The sequence below is a fragment of the Mus caroli genome, chromosome 15 (genome assembly GCF_900094665.2).
Source record: "Mus caroli chromosome 15, CAROLI_EIJ_v1.1, whole genome shotgun sequence".
Lineage (NCBI taxonomy): Eukaryota > Metazoa > Chordata > Mammalia > Rodentia > Muridae > Mus > Mus caroli.
The window spans coordinates 78203217-78215592 of NC_034584.1; the positions used below are offsets into that span (position 1 = coordinate 78203217).

The window sequence follows — 12376 nt, forward strand, 5'->3', positions numbered from 1 at the left end:
CCCTGGCTGTCCTGGAACTCACTTTGTAGACCAGGCTGGCCTCGAACTCGGAAATCCGCCTGCCTCTGCCTCCCGAGTGCTGGGGACATAGCAACACTTATAACGAAAACATTAATTTGGGGATGGCTTACAGTTTTCAGAGATTTTAGTTCATTTTTATCATAGCAGGAAGCATGGCAGCTTTCAGGCAGACATGGTGCTAGAGGAGCAGAGAGTCGGCAAGCAGCAGGAGGAGACTGTACCACACTGGGCATATCTTGAGCTTATAAGACCTCAAAGCCCGCCTTCACGGTGACATACTTCCTCCAGTGAGATCATACTTCCTAGAAGTACCATTCCCTGTGGCCAAGCATTCAAATCCATGAGCCTATTCAAACCACCACAAGGGTAGAACCCAAAGAGAACAGGAAGGACTAGTGGCTGAGATGGGCAGCGTTGGGGCAGGCAGAGTGTAGAACAGGAAATGGCAGAGACGCTAGCGAAAGGAATGGCTTAGAGCAGGTGGGACCCACCTGTCCTGTAGAGGAGAAGCATCAGAGCAGTTAGTGTCTGAGTTCAGCAGGCAGTGAGGAGCAGGGGGTCCCTCAGCTTTGGGGTGAAGCCGGCTGAGGATGAACCCTGGGAGCTGGGCTGTGCCTCTGACAACCTAAGGCCAGTTCAGAATAAAATGCTTATTTTAAGAGATGGAGAGGAGACAACTGGGAATAAACCCCAGCAGATGCTTCTTTGAGGCATAAGATGGGTGGGTGGTAGATGGATGGATGGATGGATGGGTGGATTGATGGATGGTAGGATGAGTGGACAGGAAGAGGGTCAAAGGCTCAGGATGTTTGGCTCTGGCAGGAAGGAGCTGGAACTTTCTCTGCTGTTGGGAACGTAGAGTGTAGATGCCTCTGAGTGGGAGCAGGTGTGGGGCAAGAAGGAAGGAAAACAGGGGCCTGGCTCTTCTCAGCTGCCTTCCAGGCCAGAGGTAGTGGTGTGTGCAGGAAGAGCTGGGGCAGAGGTGGGAGTCTTTTGATGCCCTTGGTCTCCAAGAAACAGAGTCAGGCCTCGTCCCAGAGTGGGAACATGAACAGTCAGATCATGAGTCCCATGCTGCCAACTCTGTCATCACTGGGCCCAGTGATGGGAATGTCAGACTAGAGCTGTGCCTCTTGACTTACTTCCTGAGGGCGCCACTTCCTAGGAAACCTGCTGTTGAAAATGCCTGAAGGGTGGTGTCCTGCTGAAAAGCTTGTTCAGTCTGTCCAGTCTTCAGACTGGAGGCCTTCCCTTAGCCTTTCAAAGTCTACTACAAAGGTGACTTTAGCCAAGTGTGTGGCTTCCAGAAGGCCATACAGACAGGTGGGCACATGAGTGTGCCGTTAGGCAATGGTGAAATTGGGAGATTTCACCCCATTATTGCCATGTGGGGACTGTCCTGTGTGCTGTGTGGCTCTGCCCATGCTCTTCCACTCTATAATGATATCCTTTCCCACTGAAGCATCTAGAAAATGACAGCAGCTATGGAGTTTATAAGGACTGGCCAGTCCGACACATGAGGGCCTGGTGTTACTGAGAGAGCCTCGAGCTTGGCAGTGAGTGTTCAGGAGAACTGAGGAGTGACCTACATGCTTTGATGAGGATGTCATTGAACCTCCTAACTGGATGCTGTTGCCCCTGATGGGGAGCTAGACTCTATACTGTGTGACTGCAGGAGTGGTGTAGCTCATATAGACCTTCAGCCTGAGACGCAGACCTCAGTCCCCTCATGTTTTGGGGTCTGAGCAGATGTAGGGTCTCATATCCAGAGTTCTGGCTGTCTTCCTCTATCAGTCCTGTGGGCCCGACTTCTCATGCAAGAGGGTTCTGTCCCGGCAGGATCACAAGCTAAGTTCCTGGTGCACCTCTGGGTGACTTTGACTGAATTTAAAGTGGCCTCTGACTGAGTTCTTCAACCTCACCACCCCTGGTCCCCATGGCCCTGCTATTGCTCTACTGTGCATGCCAAGAGCCTTCAGAGACATGCAGAGTAGAACCAGTTTCCTGCTGGCTCCCATGGAGACAGAAACACTGTGTTTGCCTTTGCACAGGTATTCTCCACATCTCTCTGGGGTGGAATGCTGGTGCCCATCGGTGACAAGCCATCCAGCATTGCTGACAGGTCAGTGCGGCAGACGCTCCCCACCTCCTCTGGGACTTTGGGTTGTTTTTATTTTTACAGAGGGGAGCAGTATTCACATCGCTCTGGATTTTCATGTGGAATCAGATTTTGAAGTATCCAGTACTCATACTTCGTTGCTTTTTTTTTTTTTTTAAGATTTATTTATTTTATGTATGTGAGTACATGTCGCTGTGTTCAGACACAGCAGAAGAGGGCATCAGATCCCACTACAGATGGTTGTGAGCCACCATGTGGTTGCTGGGAATTGAACTCAAGACCTCTGGAAGGGCAGTCGGTGCTCTTAACCAGTGAGCAATCAATCTCTCCAGCCCCACTCTGTTGCCTTTTGTTGTGAGACTTGATTGTATTAAATTTTCCTCAGGCGGGCATGGTAGTGCAGGCCTCTAATCCCAGCACCTGCAAAGCAGGTCAAGGGCTGACAGAAAAACCCTGTCTCGAAAAATAAAGAAAAAAAATTTCCTCTTTTCTTTTTTTTCTTTTAGTTATCATGAAAGAATTTGGTTAGTACTTGTAGAATTGAAAATAGAGGCACGTTTAAGAAAGTAGGATGCTTAGTCCTCCGGGGGGATAAGCCTGCCTCACCCCGCTCTGCTTCCTTTTGATCAGTTAGGAGTGTGTTGGTATACAGAGAGTAAACTGTGTCTTATATGCTGTATTGTGGCTTTTTGTTTTTTCGTTTTGTTTTTTCTTTTGAGACAGGGTTTTTCTGTGTAGCCCTGGCTGTCCTGGAACTCACTCTGCAGACCAGGCTGGCCTCGAACTCAGAAATCTGCCTGCCTCTGCCTCCCAAGTGCTGGGATTAAAGGCGTGCGCCACCACTTCGCGGCATGGATCTTCACCTAATGACATGACACCTGTCTCTTTGCTGCAGGTTTTACCTGGGAGGCCCCACGAGTGTCCGAGGATTTAGCATGCACAGCATTGGACCGCAGAGCGAAGGTCAGTGAGCTTAGACTTGGAGACATTCGGTACTTTCCTCCTCTGTAGGCTGTCATTTGTGAGAGTCCAAGGCGATGGGAATAGCAGCTTGAAACAGTGTGGGCAGTAGCACTTCCATTCAGTGTGTGTAAGGATAGAACTATTTCCAGCAGCTCTGCCAGCTCCTGGGCTTCATGGGCAACCTTTGCTCAAAACCCAGCAATCCAAGTCGCCCTGTGCCCTCCAATGTATCCCTTTCTCTGAAGACTCTGCATTCTTTGCTCCAGAAACATCTGCAGGTTTGCTGGATAATTTGTCTCACCAGGTAGAAACAATGTAGCTCTGTGACTGTGAATAAGACTTTTTCTTGATATTTGTTTTGTTGCTTATTTTAAACAGACAGTAGCTCTATCTACTATTGCAATAATCCAAGTTCAGAAGCTATCCTGAAAACATCTACTTTTCTTTAGTACAATTCAAATTTTATTGATGAGTAATATTTTCCTTCACTTTTTAGTATTTTCATTTTTTTGTCAAGATAATATAAAAGCTTCTTTTTTTGTTTGTTTGTTTTGAGGCAGGGTCTCTCTGTGTAGCCCTGGCTGTCCTGGAACTCACTCTGTAGACCAGGCTGGCCTCGGACTCAGAAATCCACCTAATCCACTTGCCTCTGCCTCTTGAATGCTGGGATTAAAGGCGTGCGCCACCACCGCCCGGCTTTTTTTTACTTATTCACTTCACATCCTGCTTGCTGCCCCCTCTCCCAGTCACCTCCTCTTACAGTCCTTCCCCTATCTCCCCTCCCCATCTCCTCTGAGTGGATGGGCGCCCCACTGGATCTCTCCCATCCTGGCACTTTAAGTCTCTTCGAGGCTAGGCACATTCTCTCTCACTGAGGCCAGACAAGACAACCCAGCTAGAAGAACATAGCTCACAGACAGGCAACAGCTTTTGGGATAGCCCTTGCTCCAGTTGTTCAGGACCCACATGAAGATCAAGCTGCACATCTGCTACATGTGTGTAGGGAGGCCTAGGTCCAGCCCTTGTATGCTCTGTGGTTGGTGGTTCGGTCTCTGAGAGCCCCATGGGTCCAGGTTAGTCGACTGTTGTTCTCCCGTGGAGTTCTTCTCTTCTGGGCCAGGAACATTTGCCTTTACTTACATGCATGCACATTGATTTCAAATCAGGCATGCCTAGTAAGACTTCAGCACTCAAATAGTTAAAAAACAAACATGAAAAGCAGCAGCTGTAGCTTTGCTACTCAGTTGCTCTCGGTAGGAAGTGCTAATGGTAGAAGTAGATTAAACTTGGTCTTGTTTTGTTTTAGATGCAAAATGACAAGTGAGGGGCTGGAGAGACAGCTCAGCGGTTAAGAGCACTGACGGTTCCAGATGACCCGGGTGTCTAGCACCCACCTGGCAGCTCACAACCACCTGTAGCTCCAGTTCTGGGGTCTGATTGCCTTTCTTTGGTCTCTGCAGGCAGGCACTCCACTCATGTGTGCACAGAGACATACATGCTGACAAGTATATGTTTGTTTTTGTTTTTGTTTTTGTTTTATGTTTTAGCTCTGGCTATCCTGGAGCTCAGTATGTAGACCAGGCTGGCCTCAAACTCATAGTTAGCCTTCTTCTGCTTCCTGAGTGCTGGGATGAAAGGTGTAGGCCTCCATGGCCTGGCTGTCATTTTTTTTTTTTTTTTTTTTGGCCTTAAGCCTAGCTTTAGCAGGAGTCATCTCTCCAGCTCTCATACACATTTCCAAAGTGACACGTGACAACTATGTGCATTTGGAATACATTGGTAGATTGATGGCAGCTCAGCTGGTTTCCCTGGGTCCCGCAAGGCCTCACAGCCCTAGTACTGCCCACATTTGCACATGCTATGCTGTTTAACAGTCTCCCAGAAACCCTTGCTTCTCTGTTTTCTTATATCCCTTCCCCACTGGCGACCAACATAGGATTAAGAGAACTGAAGCTTTCCTGCCGTATCAGCAGGAGCCCCAGGAGCCCCAGGGGCAAGGAACATGGGGCAGCTCAGAAGAGCACCAAAGTAGCAACAGAAAGGGCGGAGGAGCAAGGCCGAGGCACTACCGAGGCTCTGGCTTCAGGGCCTGCAGAGGCCAGATACTTCCTTCCCGAGTGCGAGTAGCTGCAGGCTGCGGGGCTCAGATAAGAAAGTCACCCCAGCACTTTTCCTCTCCTGGGTCACTCGAGCCAGTGACTGACTCCAAAGGAACTTTTCTCCAGGCCTGGTCTTCACCATTGAAACCGGGGGTTTGGGGGAAAGCCTGGGCTCCAGCAGCCCCAGCACACTAGGCTCAGACACCATCTCCATGGTGATCACGGAGGCTCAGTGTGGCCACTGGAGGAGGAGGAGCAGGTCGCTCCTTCCCTCCTGGCCCTGCAGACAGTGCAGGCAGCAGCCTCATTCCTTTGGGGTACCCCGGCTCCTCAGCTGTATCGTGGAAGGATCCTGTAAAGGAGAGAGGCTGGCCTTGCCCTCGCAGTTTGTGGAGCAGAACTGGAAGCAGGAGCCTTAAGGGCTGAGTCAGCAAGTTCTGTTTCCTTCCTTAGGAGATTACCTGGGCGGTGAGGCCTACTGGGCTGGGGGCCTGCACCTCTACACCCCATTGCCCTTCCGGCCAGGCCAGGGTGGCTTCGGAGAGCTTTTCAGAACTCACTTTTTCCTCAATGCGGGCAACCTGTGCAACCTCAACTATGGTGAGTCAGCCCCGGCCACGCATCCTCCTGATTCAGAACGGTGCCATCCCTTACAATGCTGTTATGTAAAGGGGAGGCTGTGGCTTACTCTAGAAACAAGCTTCAAGTGCTTCCGGGGCCCAGAGCTCAGCACAGCTCTGTCCAGAGGAAGCTCACAGGGCACTGAGCAGTTGGGGGCCCTGGGCCCTCTCTGAGGTGTGGCATGGGCCTCCCCACTGCTCTGCTAGAAGAGCCTTTCTAGGCTAAGGGGCAGGGTAGCCAGGCCCAGAGAGTCGAAACCTTCAGCTGGCTGTGGAAGAGTGGGGTGCTGATGATACCAGTCCCATACCTGTCTCCACCAGCTAGATCCAGCTGTAAGGGGCCCTGCCAGGGAGGCCACACCTCTGCTCACCACCTTCACTGTTTCAGGTGAGGGCCCCAAAGCCCATATCCGGAAGCTAGCTGAGTGCATCCGCTGGTCCTATGGAGCAGGCGTCGTCCTCCGACTTGGCAACATCGCTCGGCTGGAGCTGAACTACTGCATTCCTATGGGCGTACAGGGGGGCGACAGGTGTGTGGACCACTGTCAGCTCTGCAGCTCTGTGGAGCTTCTGTTGCAGGTGGTTCCGAGATGGCCACTTCAGTATAGGTCTGAACTTAAAGAGAGATTGGAGTCAACTAAAGAATGAGAGCATGCGGTCCGCTGCTGAGCTGCTCTTAGTTGGAGGGGGAAGGGGAGACCCACCCCTTCCCTGGAGCACTGCTGCTCTGCCTCAGGAGCTAGCCAGGGGAAGTGGTGACCCTGCTTGCTGAATGTGTAAAGCAGGAGAGAGCTTCCCTGTGCCAACCCTGGCCTGGGGCTGCCCACAGCTTTGCTCTGGGCTGGAGGACTCCACCCATGGACATGGAGCCATGTCTGTGTTCCTTGGGTGGGTTAGGCCAAGGGCCACTCAGGGTTATAGAGAGAGCCCATCTCTCACATTACCTTGTAGGCATTGTCTGGAGGTTATAGAGAGAGCCCATCTCTCACATTATCTTGTAGGCATTGTCTGGAGGCCCAGAGGGATTGTTATGAGCAGGAAGCTTTAGTGACAAAGCTCGGAAAGTCAGAGGTCAAGACATGATGGTGGGAGGCTGTTGCTAGGACACCGTACCTGGCTTCCATGGGACGGGCCACCTGCTGACAGGCAGCCTCACGGGGAGGCAGTGCAAGCATCTGGCCTCTCATGGGCCCCTCTCTTGTGCCTTTATCCAAGATAGATCAATTCCCAAGGGCCACAAGGCCAGATGCCACCTTGCCTTGTGGTAGGGCCTGGAATAGGTTACATAGCTACTCTGGCTCTGTTTTCCCGTGCAGAGACTAGAAGGCTTTGACAGACAGCGCTGAGCTTTCAGGGGAAACGTTGCATGTCCAAGCAGCCCTCCCGCTCTGCTTTTGTGTGGTCTGACAATGGTGTCTGTCACTCTCATACTGCTGTGTTGTACTGGCCCGCTCTTCTTGTCTCTCTGTGTTCTCTGTCCACCACGCCTGCTGCCTACAGTCTGACCTGCCACAGTTGCTGATTGCACAGTGCAGTGAGGAGAGGAGGGCTGGGCCCTGTTGCACAGTAGGTACCTGTGCACAGCAGGTGCCTTCTCAGCCTGGGTTAGCTCAGTCTAGCCTACCATGTAGGTGGCGCTGAAGTGGAGCTGTGGCCAGCTGCCTTCACATACTGTGTTGGGGCCAGATCTCAGGGTGTGGTGGGCTCTAGTGCCAACCACAGCTGCAGCAGCTCTCTGAACAGCTCACCTCTTGTGGCCCATGCTGCTGTAATACTGACAGCAGCCACAGGGTGGCAGTGTGCACCAAGCGGTTCCTTCGCTCTTGCGCTTCTTGCTAATTGGCCCTTTAGTGAGTATTCTTTACAGCTCAGGACCCCTCAGCTGCACCTCTGAGTTAAATCCAAGAAGCATGTTTCAAAGATTAATTGAGAACATACCCTTCAGGAAGAAGAAGTTTGCTGTGCTGAAGTGGGGAAGACCCTGGCCGGGGTTTGCCTGGCAGCTGTTTGCCATTGTGATGGTGGCAGGCAGGTGTTGGCTGTGGGTAGAGAAGGCTATCCAGGGTCAGCCTTGAACATAGAGATACCTTCCCTAGTGTGGTTTGCCTTGCAGCTTTGTTGGCAAGAGTGGAATTTGAAAACATTTGAGGGAAATGACCTCAATTTTATCATGTTTCTAAAATTAGGCAGTTGGCAGGTGGACAGTTGTCTGTAGCCCCACCCCCAGAGTTAAGCCAGGTGCTCTGAAACTGGCAATTGTGGCCTCTGCAAAGGGTGACAGTTTGAAGTGTTCTGACTTGTGTCCTGAATGATTTCTGGCACAGTTTTCTCTGGGACCTGAGTTCTGTCACAGCGTGACTCCTCAGACTAGGTCCCTGGAGACTCAGCAGTGAGTCAGCCCCGCTCCAGCTGTTCCTTGAGCTGCAAGAGGGACAGGACACCACCATTGCAGCTGGGGAGGGCATCCTGTATGTGGGTACAGCTGTCCTGGGGGAGGGGTATAGTATGGGTGGACAGAGAATGTGGGGTTGCTGAAGCCTTAAGGAAATGGCTTCTCACAAATGCGCCTCTTTCTAGTCTCCTCCTCTCCCCCTCCCCCTCCCATCAGCCTTGTTAATATCTTCCTCTCTGTGCCTGTCAAGGGCTCTGTTCGGGGCCCACGAGTGCTATTTGCCCACACCTAGCACACCATCCAGGATGGAGCGTTTGGGGGTTAAGAGAGGATATCAATGGACTTCTTGGATGACCCCTGCTAGGCCTGGTATAAGGGTGAGCTCTGGCACCATGCAGCAGGAAGGCAGCCTACACCTGGCCTAGAGGTAGAGGCTGAGGAGGCCAATGGGGTCTGCAGAGCACTGATGAGTCCTGGCCCTGTAACTCTGGATGCCACCTCGAATACTCATGGGCATTGCTCTGTGGTGTGTGTGTCACAGCACAGGCATCTTTGACTTGCTTACCTCAAAGCTTACTTCTCTGGGGGTTTCTCTGAAGCAGCCGTGGTCCCTCTTATGTAGGCCTAGGCTGAGGGTACAGGTACACTGTGCAGCTTGGCTTGGATCTTCAGCCTCCAGGGATTCAGCTTTCCTCCAAGCAGGAGGGCTCCTCCCCAGGGCAGTGTGACTGCTTCCATTTACCTGTGCCTTGACATTCCAGTATGGCACAGCACTCAGAACTGGATGTTTGGTGCCTGCAGCCAGTCCTGAGAAGGCCCACACAGGACATGGTAGAGCTAAGCTCTCCAGAGAGCACACCTCTGGTGACCCTTTATGTATGTCATCCTGGGTCAAGAACAGGGCTGGCCTCTCTGAGGCTGGGTTGCTTGGTCATTGTGAAGCCCAGGTTCTACTTGCTGTCCTGACAACAGGACAGTGCACCTTTGGGTGGGATGGAGCAACAGAGGGTCTTGGGCTCTATTCCTGTCTTTTCTCCTTTCTCCAGGGGCTAATTCCTATTAGCCCAGGGAACTGGGGGTAGGGGCAGGGAAGGGGTGCGTACAGAGCCTCTCGGTGGTGTAAGGAGCGTCCTGTTGACCTCTCTCTTTCTTTTTAGGATTTGCGACGGCGTCCAGTTTGGAGCTGGGATTCGGTTCCTGTAACTTGAGTCCCAGGGGCAGCTTGGATGAGAAACAGGCATCTCCCAGGCTCCAGGCCTGTTTGGAGGTGACACGGTTGAGTGCTTCTGGGCTGGAATCCTTATGGGAAATCACGTCAATAAATTTTAAATGCTCAGCGGTGTCCTGGATATGGTCTGTTTTTCAGGCCATGCGTCTTTATGGACACATGCTTTTCCTGAGAACATGTGACAATCTGACCTGTGCTGTCCTGGACCTAAGGGCTTTCAGGTGACCTCTCCCAAGAGCCTTTTCCTTGTAGACTCCTAGAGTCTACTGTTGGGACCCCACTTGCCAGAAGTAGGGCTGAGCTGTCATGTCACAGGTTACTACCTCAGTGCAGCAGGACCTGCCAGTGCTGGTATGATGCTAGGATTCCGAGGCAGACGGGAAGTGCGCTGTCTGCTGATAGCCATGGCTGCTCCTGCCTGTCATGCTTGTGACTCAGGCTGCACAGCTATCATTTTACAGGAACCTGCGGCATCCAGCGGGCCATAGGCTCAGGTGCTACTGGGCAAGACTGACTTCTAAAAACCTCTGTGCTCTCTCTTCGGAGCTGGCAGGCCAGACTTCTGCCTCTGCTCTTTTAAGGACAGTTTTGTGACATGAGGTCCCCAGATGGACCAGACAACTGCATTTCAAGGCTAGCTAATGAGCACACCCAGCTCTGTCTGCGCCCTTGCTCCAGCTGGATGGTTGCGATTCCTCGGTCTTTAAAGGGGGGTCTGTTGGAAGCCACTCTTTTCCCCTACTTGGATGCCGGTATCCGCAGATACGCAGGGCTGTCAGATAACATGTTTCAGGATTGCTTTGCAGGCAGGAGACAAAGGTCTTACCCAGGCTGGCCTTGAACTCTCAGGGGTCCTCAGCGCCTCATGTGCTGGGGTCACCCATGTGCACACCACATCAGAGTGATGCTGGGCCCATGCACACGGCTGCCTCAGGCCTGTGTTATCTCCGGCTTACAGTGTGGAGGCTTGGGCCAGAGGGGCGATTCATATCTGTGATCCCAACACTCAGGAACCTGAAGCAGGAGGATTGCCTTGAGTTCAAGTACAGCTTGAGCTATGTAAGACTCCATCTCAGAAAACTTAACTAAAGATGTTGTATTGAATTGTTTCAGGATAAAAGTTAAGTCTGGATGTGTTTAGGATAGACACAGTTGTTGTGGGTTTTACTTTGTAGCCAAGGGTGACCTTGATCCAATCCTCCTGCCTTCCCCTCCCAAGTGCTGGCATTCCAGGCATGTACCACCACGTTGGATTTACACAATGCTGGGGATGGAGCCCAGAGCTCTGTGCCTGATGGGCGAGCACTCAACAACTGAGGCACTTCCCTAGCCACTCCTGAGTGCTGTCCCTCTGCCATGCTGAGAGCTGGGAGGTGGAGCCTAAGGGGATGTCAGCTCCGTTGGGACATTGGGATTCTGTCTACTCTGATGGAGGTCTCTGTAAGTGGTACTTGGGGGATAGTTCTCTGTTTACTATAAGATTTATTTATTTTATGTATATGGGTATTTTTGCCTCGTGTATATATGTATACCACATGGGTACCTTGTGCCTGTGGAGGTCAGAAAGAGGGTGTTGGATCCCCCAGATTTGGAGGTAAAATGGTTGTGGGCCACCCTGTAGATGCTGGACGTGAACCCAGGTCCTCTGCCAAAGCAGCCAGTGTGCTTGACTACTGCAGCCCTTTGGGGGATATTCTTAGCTTTAAAAAACTAACATAAGCTGGGCAGTGGTGGTGATACTCAGGAGACAGAGCCCAGCCTGGTCTACAGAGCCAGTTCCAGGACAGCCAGAGCTACACACAGAAACAGAACAAACAAACAAAAAATAATAAATGTATTTTAGAGTTAAACCTCCTCTGAAGTCTTTGAAAACAGGATGTGCCTGGGACCTCCGCTCCATGGTATCTGCTGACTCCCCCCACCCCCATGGTCTCATGCAGACCAGCTCCTGTCCTCCCTGGGACCTTTTGTTTACTGAATAACTTTGGGGCTTGTGGAACAGCCTACACACACACACACACACACACACACACACACACTGAATAACTTTGGGGCTTGGGAAACAGCCTACACACAAACACACACACACACACATCTGACAAGTTACTCCCTTACCACCTTCAATGGAAACTGGTGTTTGCTGAGAATAAATTTACTTCTTTCAATGGTTGGAAATGTCAGTCTGCAGTTACTCATTGATGATTGGAACCCTCTTAGGACCTGGTGTGTTCAGAATGGGGATTGGGAGCTGCAGAAACTGACACAGATTTGCAGACTCCATGACCTTTGAGAACCCAGAGAAGGCACTTGTGAAAGTCTGGTTGGTTTTAATCAAGACTGGGCTGCCCCTGGTGCTGCCTTGGGCTCATTAATGAAAGCAGCCGGTCTGTCTCCAGCATGGCCCAACCTGTTTGATTTTTCAGGCTTCCCTGCAGGCTGCTCTTGGGTGAAGGAGGTGGGGCAAGGTGGAAGGTCAGGGTGAAGGGGTGAATTCTGTCCCTTTCCAGAGGGTTGTGGTGGACAGACCAGAACCAGTTGCCTGGGAGTCTCAGAAGGCTTTGGGGAGCTTGGGTAGAAAGCTAAGGAGGGCAGGCAACTCCTGAGTCGGCCTTGGCCCAGATTCTTTGCAGCTTAATGCTTCATTTCCCCTCAGCATGCAGAAAGATCTAGGCAGAGACAGAGTTTGAGATGTGTTTAATTAACCTTTGTCCACTCTGTAAGGGAGCAGTCTGGTAGCCAGCTTGCCTGTTCTACAAGGACACCCAATTCCTTGCTTGGAGTGTGCTGGCTCAGTCATCTGGGCGTCCTGAGCAAGGCTGTTTGTCCGGAACCTTACCTTGATACTGAGGGAAGAGCCTGTGGTGGTGGTGGTGCCCATCCTCCAGTGTATGGTCCAAAGCCACTCAGGAGCTGCCAGCCTTCACTCTTAGCGTT

General features: G+C 51.7%; 1 protein-coding gene across 1 annotated transcript in view; it reads left to right on the top strand.

Annotated features, from left to right (window-relative positions):
- Samm50 (SAMM50 sorting and assembly machinery component) overlaps positions 1 to 9550 on the top strand; it is a 21509-nt gene extending 11959 nt beyond the window's left edge. The window contains exons 11-15 of the mRNA XM_021182891.1: positions 2073 to 2143; positions 3036 to 3103; positions 5656 to 5802; positions 6211 to 6352; positions 9372 to 9550. Coding sequence (XP_021038550.1) covers positions 2073 to 2143; positions 3036 to 3103; positions 5656 to 5802; positions 6211 to 6352; positions 9372 to 9417 — 474 coding nt within the window. The 3' untranslated portion in view covers positions 9418 to 9550. The remainder of the gene's footprint in view (positions 1 to 2072; positions 2144 to 3035; positions 3104 to 5655; positions 5803 to 6210; positions 6353 to 9371) is intronic.
- The last annotated feature ends 2826 nt before the right edge of the window (positions 9551 to 12376 follow it).